We start from the raw sequence: 21,723 nt of genomic DNA on the forward strand, positions 1-21,723 counted from the left end.
GATGATCTTGGTTGGTGGATGGAAAGCGCCAGGTGTGGGCGTGGAGGAAGAGCAGCCCTCCAGTAAAGGGTCCCTTGAAGCAGGGACCCACGGCTTTACAGGTGGGCATCTGCTGCCACCGTGTGGCCGTCTTTCTGTATGACAGCTACGATTCCGGTCTGGCTAAATTTGCCAGGACCGGGGCTGCTGTCCAGGGGAAAATTGGCTGCTTCCAGAGATAGAGCAAGAACAAAGGAGGACCCCCCAGAAAGTCCCGGAGGGCATCCTGAGCTGGGGGCTCAGGGCCCTGCAGGGGGTTAACTGAGCCAGTCAGCGTCAGCTTTAAGATGCAGTTCTTGCCTCATGGGACCTCATAGATGGGAACAAAAGATCGGAGGCCCACCTGTCTGGGAGACTCCTGGGTCCAAATCTCAGTCCTCCTACTTCCTGGAGACCTCACGCATCAGTTTTCTTGGAAGCAAAACGGGACAGGATAAAACCTGCTCGGTGGGAGAACAGTCCCAGGAAGCACTCATCTCTGTGTGTGCACATTGTCAAAACCCTTGACCTTGAGGCCGACTGCAGAGGCCTCTCTGAGCTGCGGTGACAGCTAACCCAGAAGCCAGGTAGGATGGAAAAGGCCTGGGTCCTAGCATCATCTCCATCACTAAACCTGCCGTGTGATCTTTCATTTCCCATCTCTGAGCCTGATTCACCAGCCACACAAAATAGAGTTCCAGAAAAATCATTCAGCTGTTTGGACAAGGGGGCCACAGAAGGTCCAGGTTTGCCTCGGCCCGTTCACAAACCCAGCTCTGAGCGTCGCCAAAGGAGATTATAATGAGGGGGCCGATGGGATCCATCAATTGCCAAGGAGTCTTGCTCCTCAAAGTGTGGTCCAGGCCAGCATCAGCATCACCTGGGAGATGGCAGAAACGGAGACTGTCCCACCCTGACCCACTGGCTTAGAACCCGCAGTTTAGCGGAACCCCCTGGAGGGTCCCATGTGCAGTGAAGTTGGAGGCACAGGATCTGGGGCCGAGTTTCTCAACCCTGGCCACACAGTAGAATCTCCAAGGACACTGCACACATTGTGATATCTGGGCTGCAGTCCTGAGAACCCGAGACCCAAATACCAGTGGTTTTAAAAAGACCCCCAGGTAATTCCAGCATGCGGCCTTGTCTAGGGCTAACAAGGCAAGTATGTTGATCTTTGGTGTCAACTAAAATCAATAGATGTGCAATTCCAGAGTGTCCACGAGATCTCTCTCCCACAGGGGCTGGGCAGCAGTCGAGCACAGAAGCCCAGTCAGAGCACGAAGCTGACCTTTACGGAGCCCTTTCTAGGTGCCAGGTCCTGGGCTGCCTGCTGTACAAGCCCCTCTAATGTAATCCTCACTCCAATGGGGTGTTATTATCACCCCTGCTTTCTAGAGGAAGAAACAAAGAGACTGTGCCTCACCCAGGGTCACAGGCAGTGACAGAACCGGGACTTGAACCCAGTTATCTGAACGTTTCAACACGAGGCTTCGAACCTCAGAGGTGCGTGAGGAGCTGCTGTGGGTTTGGACAGGGTCCAGGAAGCCCTGTGGGACCCACCTTGCAGCTGCCACCTGCCACCTCTCCTCCACATAGGGCTTGGCAGGGACTCCTTCCGGACAGAGTGTCCCTGTTCCTCTGACCTCCATCCTAGAGTGTCTCCGGTCACGTGGTACGTCCACCTCTCCCCACAGGACAGGTCTGCCCCCTTCCCTGTCACTGGGGACCCCAGCACTAATCCCCTCGGCAGAGGCGCTTGCTGGGGTGCGGGTGGGGGATTAGCGCTGGGGAAATCAGATGCCACATCTGCCCGTCCCTGGAGAGCTGGGGCAGGGCCTCAGAGCCCAGGGAGCCTCTCCTGTCCCCTGGAGCACAGGGGATCACGTTGGGGGGCCTGAACTGCCCTGTCCTTCCCGAGCCTCCTGGAAGAAGGTAAGCCTGGCAGTGCCCGGGGCCTGGCAGGGTCATCTCTGAGCAGGCTGGAGGGGGAGAGGAACTAGAGGGGGCAGGTAGGTGGCAGCTCTCCCAGTTTGCTGGTGACCGAGGAAGGGCTCTCTGGGAAGGTAGGACTCTCAGCGCTAAAATCAGGATGGCCCTGGGCAAACAGAGACATTGGTCATCTGCGCAGGGGCCTTGCCGGGGAGGCGAAGCCAGGCTTCCTAGTAGCTCCTGTCCCCTCCTCTCCTTCCCAGCCCCCCATGACCTCTTTTTGCCTTCTCTCCTGACTCGGCTTGTGGTCCATGGGGTTCCCAGCGCCTAGACCGGAATTCTCCAGGAGCTGGACCGTCCTTGCCTTGGGGAGATGAAGACCCAGGTAAGGCCCAGGCCCGCGGCCTCAGGCACTGCCCTCAATGGCCCACCCCCTGTCACCTGCGTGGCCACCACTGACATTTCCAGAGCCCCTGCCTAGTCCAGGAGCAGTATGGATTGGAGCGCTCTGTCCCCTCCACCCAGAGGCCGACCCCTCCTCCAGCCTCTCCCTGGCTGGTCCTGGCCTGATCTCCAGGAGGCACGGGGGAGGCCTCATGAAGCAGAAGGGAAAATGGAGATGCCCTGAGGTGCAGTCCTGTGGCCCCAGCTGGTGAGGGCAGAGTCCTTCCTCCCCGGCCCCAGTGCACCCTGTGGCTAGCGCAGGGCGACAGGGGGTGGTGTGGACCGGCCCTGGGAACCAGCGCCACCCAACGAATGAATGAGTGGACAAAGCGGGCGGTCCGAGTGGGCTTCAGGAAAGGGCCAAGGAGGCCAAGGAGACTGGTGTGGGACCGCAGGGGCAGCTGGGCGCCGCATGCGGAGGGCCTGGCTCCTCAGGGGCCGCCCCACACCAGCGTCCTCCAGCCAGGAAGGGACAGGGAGAATTTAGAGTACAAAGGCAGCAGCTGGTGAACAGCTTAAGGCGAAATCCTGACTTGGCCGGGGATAAATCCTGCGGTTGGAGAAAGACACGAGATGAGGCTGGACCCCAGGGAGGCTGCAGATTGGGGGTGCAGAGCCCCCAGCTGCACGTGGAGGTGGGTGGGGTGGAGAGAGCGCAGAGCCCCCATCCCAGCCCTGGCGTTCTCTGCCCAGGACCTCAGCTGTCGCCCAACGCCTGAGGGTGAGGTGAGGACACCCCAGGTCTTGCTGGCTCTGCACCTGCTGCTCTTTGCTTCTGCTCAAAGGGAGTGTCTTTGTGCAAACCTGTGACAGTGACAGGTGGAGTCTAACATCTGGTGTCACTCCTCTGACACGCAGGTGGACACTCCTAGTGCTCTCAGGGTCTTTAATGGACTCATTTTACGAAGACTGAGCTTTTCACCTGTAATCTCAACTGCCCCAGAGGCTGAGGCAGGAGGATCACAAGTTCAAGGCCAGCCTCAGCAGCCTAGCAAGACCGTGTCTCAGAACACAAGGGTCTAACAGGTACAAGGTTCTGGATTCAGCTCCCATTACTGCAAAAATAAACTAAAGACAAACAATAACAAACACTGAGGCATTTACAAACAATAAGTCCACACACTTCTATGAGTTTTGACAAATGCATACAGTTTCTTAATCACCTCCACAGGATGGAGAACGATTCCACCAACTCCCAAATTCACTTCTATTCTCTCTCTCTCTCTCTCTCTCTCTCTACACACACACACACACACACACACACACACACACACACACTTAGTTGTAAGGGGACACAATACCTTTATTTTATTTATTTGCATGTGGTGCTGAGGATGGAACCCAGGGCCTCATGTGTCAGGCAAATGCTCTACCTGCTGAGCCACAGCTCTAGCCCCAGTTTTTGCTTTTGTGTAGCCTCCCCAGCCCCAGTCCCAGGCAACTGTTGTTTTCTGTTCCTGTAGTCTGGCCTTTTCCATAGCGGTGTATAAGTGGGATTATACAGTCTGTAGCCTTTTGAGTCTGGCTTATTTCACTTAGTGTCGTGCATTTGAAATTCGTCTATATTACTGCACATACCAGAAGCCCATCCCTTTACACTGCTGTGTAGTATCCCATGGTATGGCATGACAGACTTTGTTTATTCATTCCCCAGGTCAGACATTTGGGTTGATCCTATCTTTGAAAATTAAAAATAAATAATGACTTGGTGGTAAAGTACTTGCCTAGCATGAGTAAGGCCCTGAGTTCAATCATCGCCAGCACTGGGGAAATAAAAAAGAAGGCTTCAGCAAGAATACCAGATTCTGGAGCTAGAAGATTCTTTTGAAATTCAGTGAGATTTCCAGACGTAAAAATAAACTCCTGGGCTGGGGACAGAGCTCCGTTGGTAGAGTGCTTGCCTTGTGTGCACAAAGTCCTGGGCTCCACCCCAGCACCACAAAAATAACTAACTAAATAAACTCTTCACAAGTAGCCCAGTCCTCTTCTTCAGCAATTGAAGAGGCAGAAGCCCAGAGATATGAGGGACTTGCCAGATTGGTGGATTTAGGAGGTAGAGCTGAGACTGGAACCCAAGTCTCTCAACTTACCAGACAATGTGAAGTTCAAAAGCATATCTTAAGAACCAGGAAAATAATAGTACCTGCTCGTCTTCAATTGCCAGGATCAAATGAGGTAATGTTTATAAATAACCTGGAACAGTGCTGAGCACATAGTAGGCCTTCTTACTGAAGGCCTACTATGTGCTAGTCTCTGAGTCGGCATCAGAGACACACTGATGAGAGGAAAGGAAACCTCCTCTGTGCTGCGGGCCAGCCAGGGAGGACAGGCTTCAGGCACCACCCCTCCATCTCCCTGGGGGTGCATATTCCTGAGGTTGGTTCACTGCTGAACCCTGTGGCCTCAAACAGTGCCTGATACCTAGTAGGTGCTCAATAAAGAGATGTTAAAGTACAGGGTCAAAGAAGCTCAGAAGAGGGCATGTTGTCAGACACAGGGTTGACAGCTGGGTAGAATAGACTTCCTTTGCTTAACCTCTCTGAGCCCCGTTTATCATCTATAAAACAGAGGTTCCAAACCAGCCTTGTGAGCAGGTGGTGAGGTCCACTAAGATGGTTTGTGTTAGCCAGGCAGGCATAGCGGCACACACCTGTGATCCCAGCAGCTCAGGAGGCTGAGGCAGAAGGCCATCACAAGTTCAAGGCCAGCCTCAGCAACTCAGCAAGACTCTGTCTCAAAACAAAAAGGGATGAGGATGTAACTCAGAGCTGGGCATAGAGCTGTGTGTGTGTGTGTGTGTGTGTGTGTGTGTGAGAGAGAGAGAGAGAGAGAGAGAGATAAGCCCTTTCCTTCCTGTAACCTCCGTCTGCTCACCTGGAAATCAGATGATTCAACCAATGACCATTAAGGGTCTTCTAGAACCTTGGTTGAGTAGGTTGGAGACTGGGTGTTGGGTTCAATCCCAGATCTGCCGCTGGCTGTGTGACCTTGGGCAAGTCACTTTCCTGAGCCTTGTCTGTAACATAAGGGCCCTCACAGTGCCTCTCACCGGGCGGGCGCTGTGGCACTCCTCTTAAAGGGGCTTAGCCCAGGTCTGGGACAGAGGCTGGAGGTGGGACCTAGGCCTTTAGTTGGCCCTGTGAGAGCGCAACCATCTCCCTCTCCCTCTCCAGGACTCCGGCCCTCTCCCCACCTGCCTTCTTCCTCCCTCCCTCACAGCTTCAGGACTCGCTCTCCCCATGTCTAAGCTGCCTGCTGCCTGCCGCCGGGCTTCCTCCTCCAGATCTCCCGAACCTGCCACCAGGGTGCAGCGGGGCCCTGTGCCAGGAGCTGAAGGGGCCACCCGGGGAAGGGCCTGGGTCCCAGGGCTGGGGTTATCTGAAGCCGTGGACTGGGGCCAGGAGTGGTGGGTGCAGTGACCGCCCTGTCCCTGCTCTTCCAGGCTGGCTGGCGGCCCCAGCTGCCCAGAGTGTGGAGGAGGTGGCTCTTCCCGGCCCTCAGCGGCTTCCTCTTCCTGTTCTCCGTGGTCATGACTGGCTGCTTCCTGTGGCAGTATCAGCTTCCCAAGCTTCAGACTGGTGAGTGCCACACTGGTACGGCCCCTGCTCCTGTCCCCATGGGTCCTCCTGGGCTTTGAGCTGCTGCCAAGCCCAGGGCGCAGGGAGGACCCAGGTCTAGACTCAGGAGCTCCGGCCTCCATTCCCACTCACCAGGCCTCGGGAACTGTGCACTTTTGGGCAACTTCCGTGACCTCTCTGGGCCTTGACGCTCTCCTGTATGAAACGCAGACCTCCCCTAATGCCACCAGGGCTTCTCAAGCCACCCAGTCAGGGTAAAACTCAGGGTCCCGCAAGGGCCAACAGTATTTCCCCTGCTCTGCCTCCAGCCACCATGGCGGGAGCTCCAGGCCCTCACCCCCTTCAGAGATCCTCCCACGGCCCCAGCCACGGCCCCAGCCACGGCCCCAGCCACGGGCCCAGCCACGGGCCCAGCCACGGGCCCAGTGAAGGAGCCACTATTGCCGGTGATGGAAGTTCGCCTCTGTTGCTATGGCAACCCTGGGACCTCCAACCCGCTGGGATCCTGGGGGGTCCAGAGGCCAGGTCTCTGAAGTGGGGAGGCCTGTCTCCATGCCTGTGTCACCCTGCGTCACAGAGGCCCCCAAGCTCAGTGAGGGCCACGGCTCCCAACGTACCACAGAGATCTTACACCTTGGCTCCTTTTCCTTGCCGGAGGCGCCCTCCCTCCCACCGCAGCCCTTTCTTTCTAGGTTGATTCCTCTATAAACGGCTTCTCAGTTCCTCAAATGAAAAGATGGGGGTGGGGGGGGCAGGCTGGCCCGGCCCCTGTCCCCCGGGGCCATGCTTCTCAAGCTACCATCTTACCACTCCCTGGCAGACTGACATTGCCAGAAAACACAAATGAACCACTAGGGGAAAACTTAAAACAATACCCAAAATAGAAGCCGAGTTTCTTACTAGTAGACTCAGCAAACACCGAATGGCCCCACTGAACTGCCCGGGAGTTCTGCCCTTTCCCTCCCACCGTGTACCCACCCGTCACCAGTGGGAGGCACACGGTTCACAGCCCTGGCCATTCAGATCCGCACCCTCCCCGGGCATCACCTGGGCGGCTGTTGGAGGCAGGACTCTCTGCATTTTAAGATTCCCAGGTGACTTTTCAGGTGTGTGCACCAGCGAGGCCAAGCTAGCCCCAGCTCCGCCCCAGGCCGACAAAGCCGGCTCTAGCTGAGACTCTGATCATCGGCCTGTGCTGGGAACTTGCTGACTCCCGCCCCCCAGGTGAAGACCTCCCAGGCTGACTGGCCCTGTGACTCTGGGGCTGGCAGAGCCACGTGGCTGGTCCGACCTGGGTCTCCTCCTGTGCAGCAGGCCAGCGGGTGGGGACAGAGGCCTCTGCTTTTCAGAGACCAGGAGGCAGGAGGGTCTCCCAGGAGGAAATCCCTGGCCTCTGCTTGGAAGTCAAATTGCCCTCGTTCCTTTGGCCTTAAGGAGCCCTAAAGCAGCCAGACTCCTAAGTGCGGAGAGGGCTGGGTGACGCTGGGTGGCAGGGGGACTTGCCCCGCAGGCCCCAGGCCCTGGCCTTCAGCCTCAGCACCGGGGTGGGGGTGGGAAGAGCTTCAGAACTATGGCCCTGCTGATCCTACCACAGGACCTTTGCTCAGCTTGGGGAAGTGTCAGGCGGCCATGGAAGGCAAGGAGAGGTAGTTCCTGGGGGTCCTCAGACCCTCACCAGCCCACACTGGCCTCACAGGGTAAGCTCAGGTCTGGGGAGCCCAGGAATCCGGCCCTGCCAACCCGCCTACTGCCCCCCCCCCACTCCCCGAGGTGGCGGGGCTGCCACACCTGGAGAGAGGCAGAGTGGACTCAGTCCTCCTGCCCCCTTGCTCAGGTCTGGTGACAGCATGAGCTAGGCCTGGAGCTTAAGTGTGGCTCCAAGGTCCCTCCCCACCCTAACGTGGGCAAGAGAGACAGAAGCAGCTAGGCTGCCCCAAGGAGCTCAGTGAGTGACCACCAGGCAGGAAGCTGGCTGAGCAAGAGAGGAGGGGCACAGTGGCCGCCAGCCAGGACTGTGGCCTACTGAACCTCCGAGGCCAAGCAGAGGGTGGTGGGTGTGGACGGGCCTCCTCCTCCTCCTGGCACCCTGCCCTGTGCGCTGGCACCTGGCCAGGCTCCTGGGGGTCGGGGGAGACTTTCCCCAGGACATGGCTCTGGGCTGTGCTGCCACCACCCCCTCCAGTTAGGGTGACCTACTCTCCTCCTGACCTCTGTCCTTACTGTGATGTCCCCTCCAGGTTCTTCGGGGCCAGAGGTGACCTCTGCCCCTGTGAGGATGTGTCCCCGGCACCCCGAGTCTGTGCCCCTGGCCCACCCCCTCCCTGTGTTGAAGGAGGCCCTGGAAAAGGTCAGTGACCACCCGGAGGGCACTGGGCATGCGGTGGGCACTTGTCCACTCACCCCCTTGCTCAGCGTGTGTTTCCTGAGCCGAGCTCTGGGGACAGGGCAGGAAGACCACACTGACCTGTCCCCAGACCCCCGGGCTGGGAGCAAAGGGACAGACAAGATGACAAGCATGTCTACCACAGGGGCAAGAGTGGGGACAAACAGGACTGGCTGGGGTCAGGGAGGGCGAGGGCTGCCCTGTGGAGGAGGCTGTGCCACCCAGGGAGCCTGGGGCGGAAGGGCGTCTCCCGACGGGAACAGCATGTGGGGAAAGGCCCGGAGCTGTGGCTGAGGATGTGGCACCCAGAGGACAGGAGGCCACATGGGAGATGGGAGAGGGGGCAGAGTCCACGCCACAGAGGCCACTGAGATGCGATCACACACACCCCGCAACATGGCTCTGCTCTGTGCCTATCGGACCCTCCCAAGTCACTCAGCCAGGAGACTCTGAGCCAAAGGAATCGCATCAGAACCTGGAGCTGATGCCCCATGGTGTGGTGGGGGAACTCGAAACTGCCACCGGAGGGGCAGATGAAGGGAGGGGGTGGGGGGCCCAGGGAAGGGAAGGCAGGACTGGTGCGGGGCCAGATCGCCACCTGCAAAAGCCTGAGAGGCGTTTGAGAGGACAGGGGACAGAGGGTGCTCTGGGTCACCCAGGGATCATAGAAATTTTGAAAGCAACGATGGTGGCCATAGTTGCCTGCTGTGACCCTGGTATGTGGCAGGTGCCGGGCTTTGGCCCTGGTGGCATCCCTCACAATCCCCGCCTCCGCAGGAGGAAAGGGAGGCCCAGAGAGGCGCGGCATGCAGGGTGGGGACGAGGGTGGACAGAGCTGCTCAAGATGTGTCCATCACGCCCGAGGTGCCCGGCAGTCCGTGGAGAACTGCAGGCAGTTCTGGTCCCGCCAGCCGTGGGCAGATGACGTCACAGCTCAGACTCAGTTTCCTTACCTGTTAAGTGGGGAGAAGCGGGAGGAGGGAGTGGGATGGTGAATGGGAATCGCTTTGTCCCTCCCGGGCACATTCTAAGTGCCAACAGGCGTGAGCTGTCATGGCCCCCACACCTCACAGCTGACAGTCACGGGGCATCTGCAATCAGTGCTCCCACAGGCCCCAGGGCCTCTGCACATGCCAATTCCCCAATGTGGGCCTGAGTGGGCCCAGCAGGTTTCCCAGGGCGTCGGGGTTCAAGTCAGTCACCATTTTCAAGCCCCCATCTTTTCTATTTTGCTAAGGAAAAGCTTCTTCTTCCAGCTAAACATTGTTTGCGGAAGCCTGTGTGTAAGACAGGCCCCGGGGGGAGCCGCTCAGTGGAGGCCGGGGTCCCTGGAGGCCGGGGCCCTCAGTCGCTGCTGTGTGGCGGTGGCTGAGCAGAACCACCCGGGGGTGTGGGGGGCCACCGCACCACACTCAGAGCCTCCCGCTCTACCTCAAGGTGGACCAGATCCTGCGCCAGGCCACGTCGGCCCCAGGCCTGGCTGCCATGTCCGCGGTCGTCATTCACAACGACACTGTGCTCTGGACTGGGAACTTCGGGAAGAAGAACGGCTCTGACCCGAATTCTGGGACACCCAATGAGTACACCATGTACCGGTCAGCTGGGCCGCCTGCAGGGTCCTGTGGAGGGGTGAGGGATGGGTGGGCAAAGGGACCTAGAAGGCAGGGACCCAAGAGAATGGTGGCTGGGGGTCTAGGCTGCCAGGGCCCATGATGAAGTCCTGACAGTTTTATAGAGGAGAAGACTGAGGTCCAGAGAGGACCAGTGAGTACTCAATTCCTCATCATTGTGGAAACAGGTGAGGAAGGGGTCCCTTCTGCAGAGCCCTTAGTCCCAAACTAGAAAGAGGTCCCTTGTCTCCCCACCCTTCCCATGTGCCACACAGGAACTATAACCACTTCCTGGGCCTTCACCCCAGGTCCCTGTGAGTCGGCAGCAGTGGCCCAGATGGGAACAGCTTGGGACGTTCAGCTCACACCATGGTCACCTTTACTGGATGCTGTCCACAGGATCCTCAAGCTCACAATGCAAATTGAGGACACCCCAGGGATACTGGGGGATAACAGGGACCTAGAGGGAACCAGTCCTTTTTTAAAAATCAGTTGTTGAAGGATGGACCTGTATTTTATGTATTTATATGTGGTGCTGAGAATCGAACTCAGTGCCTCACATGTGCCAGGCGAGCCTCTGCCACTGAGCCCCAGCCCCAGAACCAGTCTTCACACAGCCCCTTCTATTCACTGTCACTTACTGAGCACTGCCCCTGCCTGGGACGCAGCAGCACTCACACGCACAGTCTCACCCAACCCACTTTACTACCTGTGCAGCTCTCAGAGAGGTCTAGCAACTTGCCCAAGGCCACCCAGCCAGTGAGAGGCAGAGGACAGACCAACCAGGCCGCCCAGAGTAGAAAGGGCCTGGAGAAGGGCCTGGCGCAGGGGTTCGTACTCAGGAGTGCCCTCCCACTCCAGCCCCTGCCCCTGGTGACCTCCAGCATCCCCAGGTGGCCCCCAGAGGCTGGGCGACCTCCCAGCCTCAGATCCTGGAGAGTGGGCTCATTGCTCCTCCAGGAGCCTAGGGGTACAGGGCAGGAGTGGGTGGGGGGCTGACAGGTCGCCCTCTGCGCCCTGCGCCCAGGATCTCCAGCATCTCCAAGGTCTTCCCGGTCCTCATGCTGTACCGTCTGTGGGAGGAGGGCACCGTGGCCTCCCTGGACGACCCTCTGGAGCGGTACGCCAGCACCTTCACCATTCGCAACCCGCTGGGCCTGACGGACGGGCTGGAGGAGGTGGGCCCGGCCCCCAGGCCTTCGCCTGTCACGCTCCGCAGGATGGCCAGTCAGCTCTCAGGTGAGTCTCAACCAGCTCGGCCTGACCCCAACCCTTCAGGTGGGGCTCCTGGGCATCCGTCAGGATCCCCGCTCTGCTCCCTCAAGTGGCCACACTTCCTACCCACAGTGCCTGGGTGGCGGGCCAAGTGCAAGAGATGAAGGTGGGAACGCAGAGGTGGAGGTTGGCGGAGGTGAAGGTTGGCGGAGGTGAAGGTTGGCAAAAAGGTGAAGGTTGGCAAAAAGGTGAAGGTTGGCAAAAAGGTGAAGGTTGGCGGAGGTGAAGGTTGGCAAAAAGGTGAAGGTTGGCAAAAAGGTGAAGGTTGGCAAAAAGGTGAAGGTTGGCGGAGGTGAAGGTTGGCAAAAAGGTGAAGGTTGGCAAAAAGGTGGAGGTTGGCGGAGGTGAAGGTTGGCAAAAAGGTGAAGGTTGGCAAAAAGGTGAAGGTTGGCAAAAAGGTGAAGGTTGGCAAAAAGGTGGAGGTTGGCGGAGGTGAAGGTTGGCAAAAAGGTGAAGGTTGGCAAAAAGGTGAAGGTTGGCAAAAAGGTGGAGGTTGGCGGAGGTGAAGGTTGGCAAAAAGGTGAAGGTTGGCCGAGGTGAAGGTTGGCGGAGGTGAAGGTTGGCAAAAAGGTGAAGGTTGGCGGAGGTGAAGGTTGGCGGAGGTGAAGGTTGGCAAAAAGGTGAAGGTTGGCAAAAAGGTGAAGGTTGGCCGAGGTGAAGGCTGGGAACATGGATCAACAACACACCAGCTCATGGGTCAGAATCAAGCTGAGGGGCCAGGATCTGCCTATTAGGTCAACAGCAAGTCAACAGGTAGATATTGTAGGTAGTCCACAGTGAAGGCCAAGTGCCCCTTAGTAAACAAATAAAGATCACCAACAAATTGATACAGAGGTTACAAGCCACGGAAACGCAGGTGAGGACAGAGGCAGGATCCCCAATCCACAGGAAAGGCTCTCAAGAGTGTTTTAAATAGTGCAAGGATCCCCAGGCTCATTTCTTACAAAATAAACACAAATTAAAACTACACGGAGAGGCACATTTCCCGACCGGCAAAGATCAAAAGAGCGGGTACACCAAGTTGGTGAGGTCATGGTAAACAGGTCCTTTTATACATCAGTGGTGGGAACTGAAGTTGATGTACGGAAGGCAACTGGCAGGTTTATCACAATTTAAAATGCAGGGTTTCCGGGGGCTGGGGTTGTGGTTCAGCGGTAGAGCGCTTGCCTAGCAAGGGCGAGGCCCTGGGTTCGATCCTCAGCACCACATAAAAATAAGTAAATAAAGGCATTGTGTTCATCTCTACCCAAAAAAATAAATATTAAAAAAAATGCAGGGTTTAGGGTGTAGCTCAGTGGCAGAGCACACGCTCAACATGCCTAAGACCCTGGGTTCCATCCCTGCCACCAAAAATATATACCCTTGACTCAGCCATCTCACGTCTAGAAAATTCTGTATTCATGTGTAGTATAAAGTATGTCCACAATTTACTTTAGCAAAGTTTGTAATAACAAAAGATAGAAGCAACCAATATGTCCATCAATAGGGGAATGACTCCATGAACTGTAATATATACACAATCATATACTATGTTGCCCTAAAAACGGTTAATAATGTTTATGTACTGAGATTGAAGATGTGATATTAAGTAGGAGAAAAACTCATAACAGCATATAGACTATGCTACCATATAGAGAATAAAAATAAAATATATGTACAAATACAATGTGTATAATATGTATAATGTGCACCTAATCTGCATGCAACACGTGTGTGTATTAGGGATGAAGATATGTTTTAGTTGAAACGTGCACCCAACATCTTGGGAAGGAACTAAAGAGACTGAAACACCAGGCTGCTTCCGGGGAGCGACGTGGTCACTTTACTGCGTACACTTTGGTGATTTAGGGTTTTGAGTCACGTAAAGGAATTACTTAATAAAATGATTTACGTGACGATAAAGAAAGCATGATAACAAGTCAGGATGCAGGTGGCCGGGCAGGGGAGGCTGGGGCTGTGAGACAGGCCGGGGACAGGAAGGGGGCAGGCCTGGGTCAGGAAGGAGCGCGGCCAGGAGGGACACGGGCTGGACATGGAGGGATGCTCTGGAAGGTTCTGAAGGACCTGCTGTCGGCCTCTTCGCCTGTCTGCCACCATGGATGGTGACGGAGAAGGTGAGGTACCTTGTGCCTCCAGGTATGTGGCCTGGCTAACGTGCAGAAGGCCAGCGTCACCTGCCCGTCCCATATGCTGTGCTTGGCTCATATTTGGGCCATCAATCCATAAACTTCAGAAAACGGAGTCCTTGGAAAGGGCTGCCGTTTCACCATCTCGCAGTGAGTTCAGGACGTCCCTCCTGGCCTTGCTGCAGGCCTGGCACTTCCACGTACAGAACCTGAGGCTCCACAGAGGGATGGGTCCTCCCGAGATGGCAGAGCAGGACAGGATCAGAGTCTCCATGGGTGGAGGGTGGCCTGGTGGATAAGCATACAAGCCCTGAAATTCCCACTCTGTCTCCTTGCTGTGTGATCTTGGGCAGGTCACTTAACTTCACTGAGCCTTGCTTTTTATTTTCCTTGGTAATAAAGCGACAGTGGCTGGGTCTGGGGGCCCACACCTGTGATCCCAGTTACTCCAGAGACTGAGGCAGGAGGATCATGAGTTCAAGGCCAGCCTTGGTAACTTAGTGAAACCTTGTCTCAAAAAAAATAAAAAAAGGGCTGGGGATGTAGCTCCATTGTAGATGAAACTGGGTTTAAGTCCCAGTATGGAAAATAAATAAATAAGTCAATCAATGGAAGGACTGGTTCAGGTCTGTATTATAATAATGAAAGCACAATAACGAGTCAGGACGCAGTGGACGAGTCGGAGCACCCAGCACCCACACAGCAGGTACTGGTCTAGAGCTGTGCCTGTTACTCTGGGGGGGCCTGAGGAGGTTGTCATTTTGGGGGTTCTCTTTAAGAACGTAATATTATAAATGCAAACTTTGGTGGGTACATGGTGCAATCTCAGCCATGGGAGAGACTGAGGCACGAGGATCGTAACTTGGCAAGACCCTGTCTCAAAAAAACATAGGGGACGTAGCTCAGTGGTGGAGCGCTCCTGGGTCAGTACCCAGTCCTGAAAACAGGAAGCCTGGAGCTGTCTAGGCCTGGGCAGCGAACAGGGACATCCACCCTGGCTGTGACCCTAGGGCTCCCTCTAGGGGCACATTGTGGGTTTTCTTCATTTATAACTGGAACCCCGCACAGGGCTGGCTGCAGGTCAGTTAAGAAATATCCCACCCCCAGCCCATGAAAATACAAGGGAGATGGTGGAGTAGAGGGAGGGGTGGAGGAGGGGAGGGAGGAAGGATGGAGGAGGGATGGGAGGAGGGAAGACCCGGGGAAGGACTCTGCCCCAACTTCTCTGTGTACCTATGTGAACACACTACAGTGAATGTCACCTTTATGTACATCTGCAAGGCACTGATTTTAAAAATATGTATAAATAGAAAAAAGATCAGTAAAAAAAGGAAAGGGAGCAGGGGAGGGAGAAAGACAGGGGAAGGGGAAGTACTGCAGACCGATCAGAACACACTGTACCCTGTGCTTGCATCATTAGGCCAAAACGAACCCCAATATTGTGTGAATCTAAAATAAACCAATAAACCATAATTTAATTTCAAAAAATATCCCCCCTGGCTCCTCCCTGTCCCAAAGGGACCAGTGGAGAAATCTGCCGCCTACAGCTGCTCTAGGCCCGTAGCACCTGGACGATCCCCCCACCTTCCCCTCTGGGCTCCTCTGCCCTGGGGTTCGTTCTTCTAAGTCTCACAGGGAGCAGAGGCGGCTCAGAGAGGGCAAGCCACCAGCTCAGGGCTGTGCACCCCGCAGCGCTGGAGTGAAAACTGAAGCCCAGGACTTGGGACTCCACCTCTGGCTGCTGGACAAGCCCTGAGGTCACTCCTGGTACCTCCCACACCACCACAGCCCCTCTGGTGGCCCATTCTGTAGGGCTTGCTCTCAGAAACCTGTCCAGAATCGAGCCGCTCCTCACCACCTCCATGGCTAGCCTGTGGTTCAGGCCATGACAAGCATGGTGGCCCTCTCCTGCAGCTTCCGGCCTCCACAATCACCCTGACATTACACAGCAGCCAGGGCCCCCTGGTAACATACAAGTCAGATTATGTCATCCCTCTGCCCCAAACCCCTGCAGAGGCCCCAGCCCACTCAGAAGGAAGCGAAACCCTTCCAGTTATCTGCACCTCCGGTGTCTCTCACTCCCTAGTCTCCCCTTCTCATTTCATGCAGCCACATGGCTGTCCCATGCTGTTCCTTGAAGATACCATGACATTCCTACCTCAGGGCCTTTGTACTTGCTGTCCTGCTGCCTAAGACATCCTCTTCTTTCAACTGCTGACTCACTTCCACATCTCCTCCAGGGATCGCTTGCTCAAGGGTCTCCTTCTCCACAAGGCCTTCTCTGACCATCTTGTATAAAGGAGAGTCCCTCTCTTCTGACGTGGAGATAATGCCCTCCATAGCATGCATATTTATGAGAATGTCCACTCCACACAGCAGGGACTTTGTTCACTGCTGAATCCCTAGTACACAGAACAGTCCTTGGCACAAAACACATGCTCATAAATTGGTGACAGGTGCATGGATGGGCGGACTCCCAAGCCTGTGATCCTTCCAATACCTGTCACATCCAAGACATAAAATCTCAAGTGGACAGAGGAGCCAGTTCCACAAAACTGAATTGATCACTGACCTCAAGAAGTTTTTGTGGTAATTAAATGTTCTATAGTTGATAACAATCAACATTTTTTATAGTAGTGGGGATGGAACCCAGGTTCTGGAGCATGCCAGGCAACTGCTATACCACTGAGCTACACCTCCAGTCCCAAACTATTATTCTGTGAGCAGTTAGCATGTGCCAAGTGCCCTGCTAAGCATAGTATCTCATCTCCCCCTCACATCAGCCCTATGACATAGGCATTATCCCCTCATGTTATAGATAAGCCTTGGCTCAGAGAGGTTCAGTGACTTCTCAAATGAAACACAGGCCCAGCAGGTCTGACCACTGCTCTTCCCTAGGGCTACCCAGGAGGCTACGCTCCACCTCACTGCTGTGGAGAGGCAGCACCCAGGAAGCCCTGAGCCTGCTCAAGGATGACGTGCTGGTGGTGGACCCAGGAACCAGGTGAGGAGCGTGCCCTGATACCAGCCACACGTCAGGAACCTCCTGAAGAGAGACACACACCTGTGAAAAATCCTGGAGGGTCAGAGTCAGCAGAGACCTGGGACACCCCTGAACACAGTCCCTATCACCAAAGCCTCCAGCGGGAGGCAGAGCCGGCACGGGCGAGCCGGACCCAGAACCCAGTTCCTTCCATTCATCAGCTCAACAGCGATCAAGCACCTTCCCCCCAATTTCTCTTTGCTTCTCCCAGTGCCAAACCTCCAACCTCGGGGCCCTCTTCCCTGAGGGAGAGAGGATTCGACTGAGGTGGACATAGGCTGGGGTCCTCCTTCCAACTCTGCTCTCACTTGCCCTGTGACCTTGGGGGAGGCACTTGACCTTGAGAACCTCACCTTCCTCCTCACTGAAGCAAGGCTGCAGGCTTGGAGTCAGGCACGCCCATTTCATCCATCCTGGGACTTCCTAGGACACTATCTTAGAGATCTGAGACTGCATCGCTTTTACTGACTATTGGTGAATGTCATGCACTGGAGGGAGGAGGAGAGATTATTATTATTTGATAATCCTTGGGCCACATGGTCATTATTTCTGGCCCCACCCCATTAACAGTCTACAACTTTAATCTTCCATTTGACAAAGTAAACCATTATAAAAGTGTAAGGCATCAGAAGGGTCTGTTTTGCCACTTTCCCCATGCCCTGATGAGCCCAGGTCTCCTCCAGCTGTCCTGTGCCCTGGGCAGTGTCCTGCTCCTCTCTGGGCTGAGTCTTTCCAAACCTGAAATGGAGAGTTACTTCCAGTGACTTCTTAAGTCTCTTCTGGGTCTGACGCAATGAAGCGGGCTCCTTCCGGGTGGCATGTCAGACAGCCTGAGCTGGTGGAAGGGGCTAACTAGGGTCTGGAGAAGTCCGCCCAGGGTCTCACTGCGGTTTCCACTGCCCCCTAACAGATGCCATTACAGCACGCTGGCCTTCTCCCTCCTGGCCCACGTCCTGGCAGCCCACACCACGCAGGGTGACTACCAGCGCTGGATCTCAGAGAACGTGCTGGAGCCTCTGGGGATGGGGGACACGGGCTTCGACCTCACGCCCTCGGTGCGCGCCCGCTTAGCGGCGGGCTTCTACGGCAGCGGGCGGCCGGCCCCGCTCTACGACCTGGGCTGGTACCGTCCGTCGGGCCAGATGTACTCGACCCCCGCGGACCTGGCCAAGCTGGCCATGGCGCTCCTGGGCAGTGGGCCCCAGCGGCTCCTGCGGCCCGACGCGGCCAAGACGCTGCTGGCGCCGCTGCTGGCCTGCCCCGGGGCCTACTTCGCCAACGAGACGGGTACGCCCTGGGAGTTCCACGCGCAGCGCGGCTACCGCGTGGTGCGCAAGGACGGCGACCTGGACGGCTACGCGGCCACCTTCTCGCTGGTGCCCCCGCTGCGCCTGGGCCTCGTGCTGCTGCTGGCCGGGCCGCGGCCGCCCGGGCCCGACCTGGTGGCGCAGGCCTACGACGTGCTCCTGCCGGCCATGGAGAGGGCCCTCCGCGAGGCCGAGCGCAGCCCCGCCCCGCCGCCCAGCGCGCGCCCCTTCGCCGGCTACTTCACCTTCGCCAACCGGACCTTCTACGAGGTGCACGCGGGGCCGGCGGGCGAGCTGCGCTTGCGCCAGTTCGGGCCCCGCGTCGAGGCGCTGGTGCCCCCCGCGTTCCGCACGTTGGCGCTGCGCCACGTGCGCGGGCGCGTCTTCCAGCTGCACGTGGCCCGCGAGTTCCCGTGCACGCTGCCCCTCGGCGACGCCTGGCTCTCGCTGGAAGCCCAGCACGGGCAGCTGGTCAACTTCTACCCGTTGGACGGCCACGGGCTGTCCCCCGGCTTCGACGTGCCCGGCCTGAACACGTACCAGGTGCTGCGAGTGCAGCACAAGCCGGTGTTCAAGGCCCAGTGAGCCCCCTGGGGCCTGGAGCCTCCCTTCCCCTGACCTCCAGCTTGCCCGCCTGGGCTTGGAGACAGGAGTCCGAGGGGTGTCAAAGTGGGGTCCTCAGCCCACGGACAGTGGGCCGACTGTCCATTGTCCAAGGGGGGGGAAATTAAGTACAGGAACGTAGAGTAAGCGTTCAGAAATGTAAGCCTTGGCGTAGTATCTCTGTGTCTGTCGGGATTAAGGCAAGATACGGGGTTGTATTTTGTCTTTTAAAAATCCACCTTATCTGATCATCATTTACTTAAAATAAAACACACCATCCAGGTATAGTTGGGATGATTTTTAAATTTAATTTTTTTTTTTTTTTTTTTTTTTTTTTTTTGCAGTGGTGGGGATCAAACGCAGGGCACTGTGCAGGCTACGCACTCTGCCCCTGAGCTGCACCCCCCACCCCCGTTGGATGATCGTGACAGATATTTATACCCACCACCACAATCAAGATATAGGAAATTTCCACCCCTCCTATTCCTTTGCAGGCAGGTCCCTCCCCCTCCCAGCCCCAGGCAACCACTGATCTGCTTTCTGTCACTGTAGATTAGTTTCGCCTGTTTAAGAATTTCACATAAATGGAATCATACAGTGTAGTCTTTTGTGCCAGTCGGCTTTTGCTCAGCGTGCTGTTTCTGAGGCTCATGTCTTTGCCTGTATCAATAGTTTGTTCCTTTGTATTCCACAGTATAGCTATGCCACACTTTGTTTATCCTCTCACCTGTTGATGGACATTTGGGCCGTTTCCAGATGGGGCTATTATGAAAGGGCATTCTTGTACAAGTCCTTCTGTGAATGCCTGCTTTCATTTCTCCTGGATAAATTTCTAGGTGTGACTGTCATGCAGTTTTCCAAAGCACTTGTACCATTTTACATCCCTAAACAGCATATCTCACTATGGTTTTAACTGTGCTGTATTTATTGATTTGTAAAAGCTCTTTATATACTATAGACATAAATCCTTTGTCAAATATATGTATTGCAAATGTTTTCTTCCAGTTTTTGGCTTGACTTTTCATTTTCTTTTCTTTCTTTCTTTTTTTTTTTTTGGTACCAGGGATTGAACCCCGGGGTACTTAACCACTGAGCGGCGTCCTGGTCCCCAGCCCTTTTTATTTTTTAATTTTGAGACAGGGTCTCACTGAGTTGCTTCGGGCCTTGCTGAGGCTGGCTTTGAACTTTTGAACTCCTGTCTCAGCCTCTGGAGTTGCTGGGATTTCAGCCACAGCGCCCTGTGACTTTCATTTTCTTAATGGTGTGTTTTGAAGAGCAGAGTTTTAACATTTTGACGAATTTTTTTGTCTGTTGAATCTAATATGGAATTTGGGCTTGTATTTTGCATGTCTTTTTTAAAAAAGTAAACTTTATTTCGAGATAATGATAGATCCACAGGCAAGTGTCAGAAAGAGTCAGTGTGTCCTTCCCCGGGTTCCTCCAATATGGGCATTTGGTAAAACAATGGGAAGCAAGATATTAGTAGAACATGGTCAAGATCCAGGAGAGTTACTTTAGCAGGAAAGACCCTCCTTCCCCTTTCCTGGCCACACCCACTTACTTAGCAATCCTACCCTCTCCTTAGCCCTTGGCACCCACCAATCTGTTCTCCAGTTCTGAAATTTTGTCATTTCAAGAATAGCATATGGGCTGAAGATGTGGCTCAAGTGGTAGCGCGCTCGCCTGGCATGCGTGCGGCCCGGGTTCAATCCTCAGCACCACATACAAACAAAGATGTTGTGTCCGCCAAAAACTAAAAAATAAATGTTAAAAAAAAAAAAAAAGAATAGCATATAAATGGAGTCTGATGGTATGTGAGGTTTTTGGGACCCCCTCCCACCCCGGGTAATTCTCAAGTTGCTGGAGGTCTTAGTACTTTGTTTCTTTTCTTAGTAGTGGTTTCTTGCAATTAGCACAAATGTCTAACCATTTGCTTGTTGAAGGACATCTGGGTTGTTTTCAGTCTGGGGCTGTCAAGAACAAAGTTGCCATGAGGATTTGTTTACAGGCCTTTATGTGAACTTGCTTTTATTTCTCTGGGATAAATGCCCAGGAGTGCAGTGATGGGTCAAATGGTAGTTATAGACTTAGTTACTGCCAAACTGTTCTAGGGTGGCTGTACCCAGCTGGGGGTGTGGATCAGGGGTAGTGTGAGGCCCTAGGTTCCACAAAAATAAGAAAAGAGTGCCCGTGCCATTTTACTTTCCAGCCAGCGGTGTATGAGTGATCATAGCCACACGGTTTTGTCAACATTTGGAAGTCACTCTATTTATTTTGGTAATTTTAATAGATGTGTAGTGCCTTTTCCTTGTAGCTACTGAAGTTCAACATCTTCATGAGCTTTTTGTTTTCTTGCCATCTGGATAGCCTCTTTAGTGAAATCTCTCTTTATGTTCTTTGCTGATCTTCTAATTGGACTGAAAGATTGTTTAGTTTAGGACCATATACTGGATATGGTCCTTTGTCAAATATATAGTCTCCAAGTATTTTCTAATTAGTAGTTTGTCTTTTCATCCTCCTAAGATCTTCTGCAAAGCATTGTTTAAAATTTTTGCTCAAGTCCAATTGTGATAGGCTGAATAATGGTCCCTCAAAAGACGCACTTGTGGCTGGGGGTGGTGGTGCACACCTGTAATCCCAGTGATTTGGGAGGCTAAGGCAGGAGGATCATAATGAGTTCAAGGCCAGCCTCAGCAATTTAGTGAGATTCTGTCTTAAAAAATAAAATAAAAGGGCTGGGGATGTGTAGCTCAGTGGTGGAACACTCCTGGGTTGTTCTATCCCCAATACTGCAAACAAACAAACAAATCAATCAATACATGTTCTCGTCTTTGGAACCTGTGCATGTTACATTCTATAGCAAAAACAGGACTTTGCAGTTGTGATTAACGATTTTGAGATGACGAGATTGTCCTGGATTATTGGAGTCCTAAATGCAATTGCAGATTTCCTTGTAAAAGAGTTGCACAGGATGGTTCAACTCAGAAGAGGAGAAGGCAATATGACTACATAGGCAGAGGTTGAAATGATGCAACCACAAACCAGGAGATCCTGGCAGCCACCAGCACTAGAAGAGGCAAAGGGAAGATTCTCTCCTATAGCCAACATAAAGGCCCTGCTGACACCTTGGTCTGGCCCAGTGGCACTCATTTCAGACTGCTAGTCCTCAAACTGTGAGAGGACATTGTTTAAAAACCATCAATTTTGTAGTAATCTGTTACAGTAATCTGTTTATTTGGCCATGAACCCAAATAAACCAATTTATCATTTTCTTCTCTTCTTTGCTTTGGGTGTCAAGTCTCTGAACTCTATCTACCTCTAGTTCCCAAAGATTTTCTCCTATGAGATTTTCTAAATGTTTTTTCATTTTGTAGCTTATAAAGTTTGTGAGCCCTTTGGAATTAATT

At 54.4% G+C, this 21,723-nt stretch overlaps 1 protein-coding gene across 1 annotated transcript; it reads left to right on the forward strand.

Moving 5' to 3' along the window:
* The first annotated feature begins 2,269 nt into the window (after positions 1-2,269).
* Positions 2,270-18,320, forward strand: Lactbl1 (lactamase beta like 1). Its single transcript, XM_076863255.2, has 7 exons — positions 2,270-2,332; positions 5,834-5,969; positions 8,207-8,316; positions 9,790-9,947; positions 10,990-11,201; positions 16,262-16,367; positions 17,317-18,320. The coding sequence occupies exons 1-7, from the start codon at positions 2,321-2,323 to the stop codon at positions 18,296-18,298; spliced, it is 1,716 nt and encodes a 571-aa protein (XP_076719370.2). The 5' UTR covers positions 2,270-2,320; the 3' UTR covers positions 18,299-18,320.
* The last annotated feature ends 3,403 nt before the right edge of the window (positions 18,321-21,723 follow it).

Source organism: Callospermophilus lateralis, chromosome 7, assembly GCF_048772815.1.
Source record: "Callospermophilus lateralis isolate mCalLat2 chromosome 7, mCalLat2.hap1, whole genome shotgun sequence".
In the NCBI taxonomy this organism is placed as follows: domain Eukaryota; kingdom Metazoa; phylum Chordata; class Mammalia; order Rodentia; family Sciuridae; genus Callospermophilus; species Callospermophilus lateralis.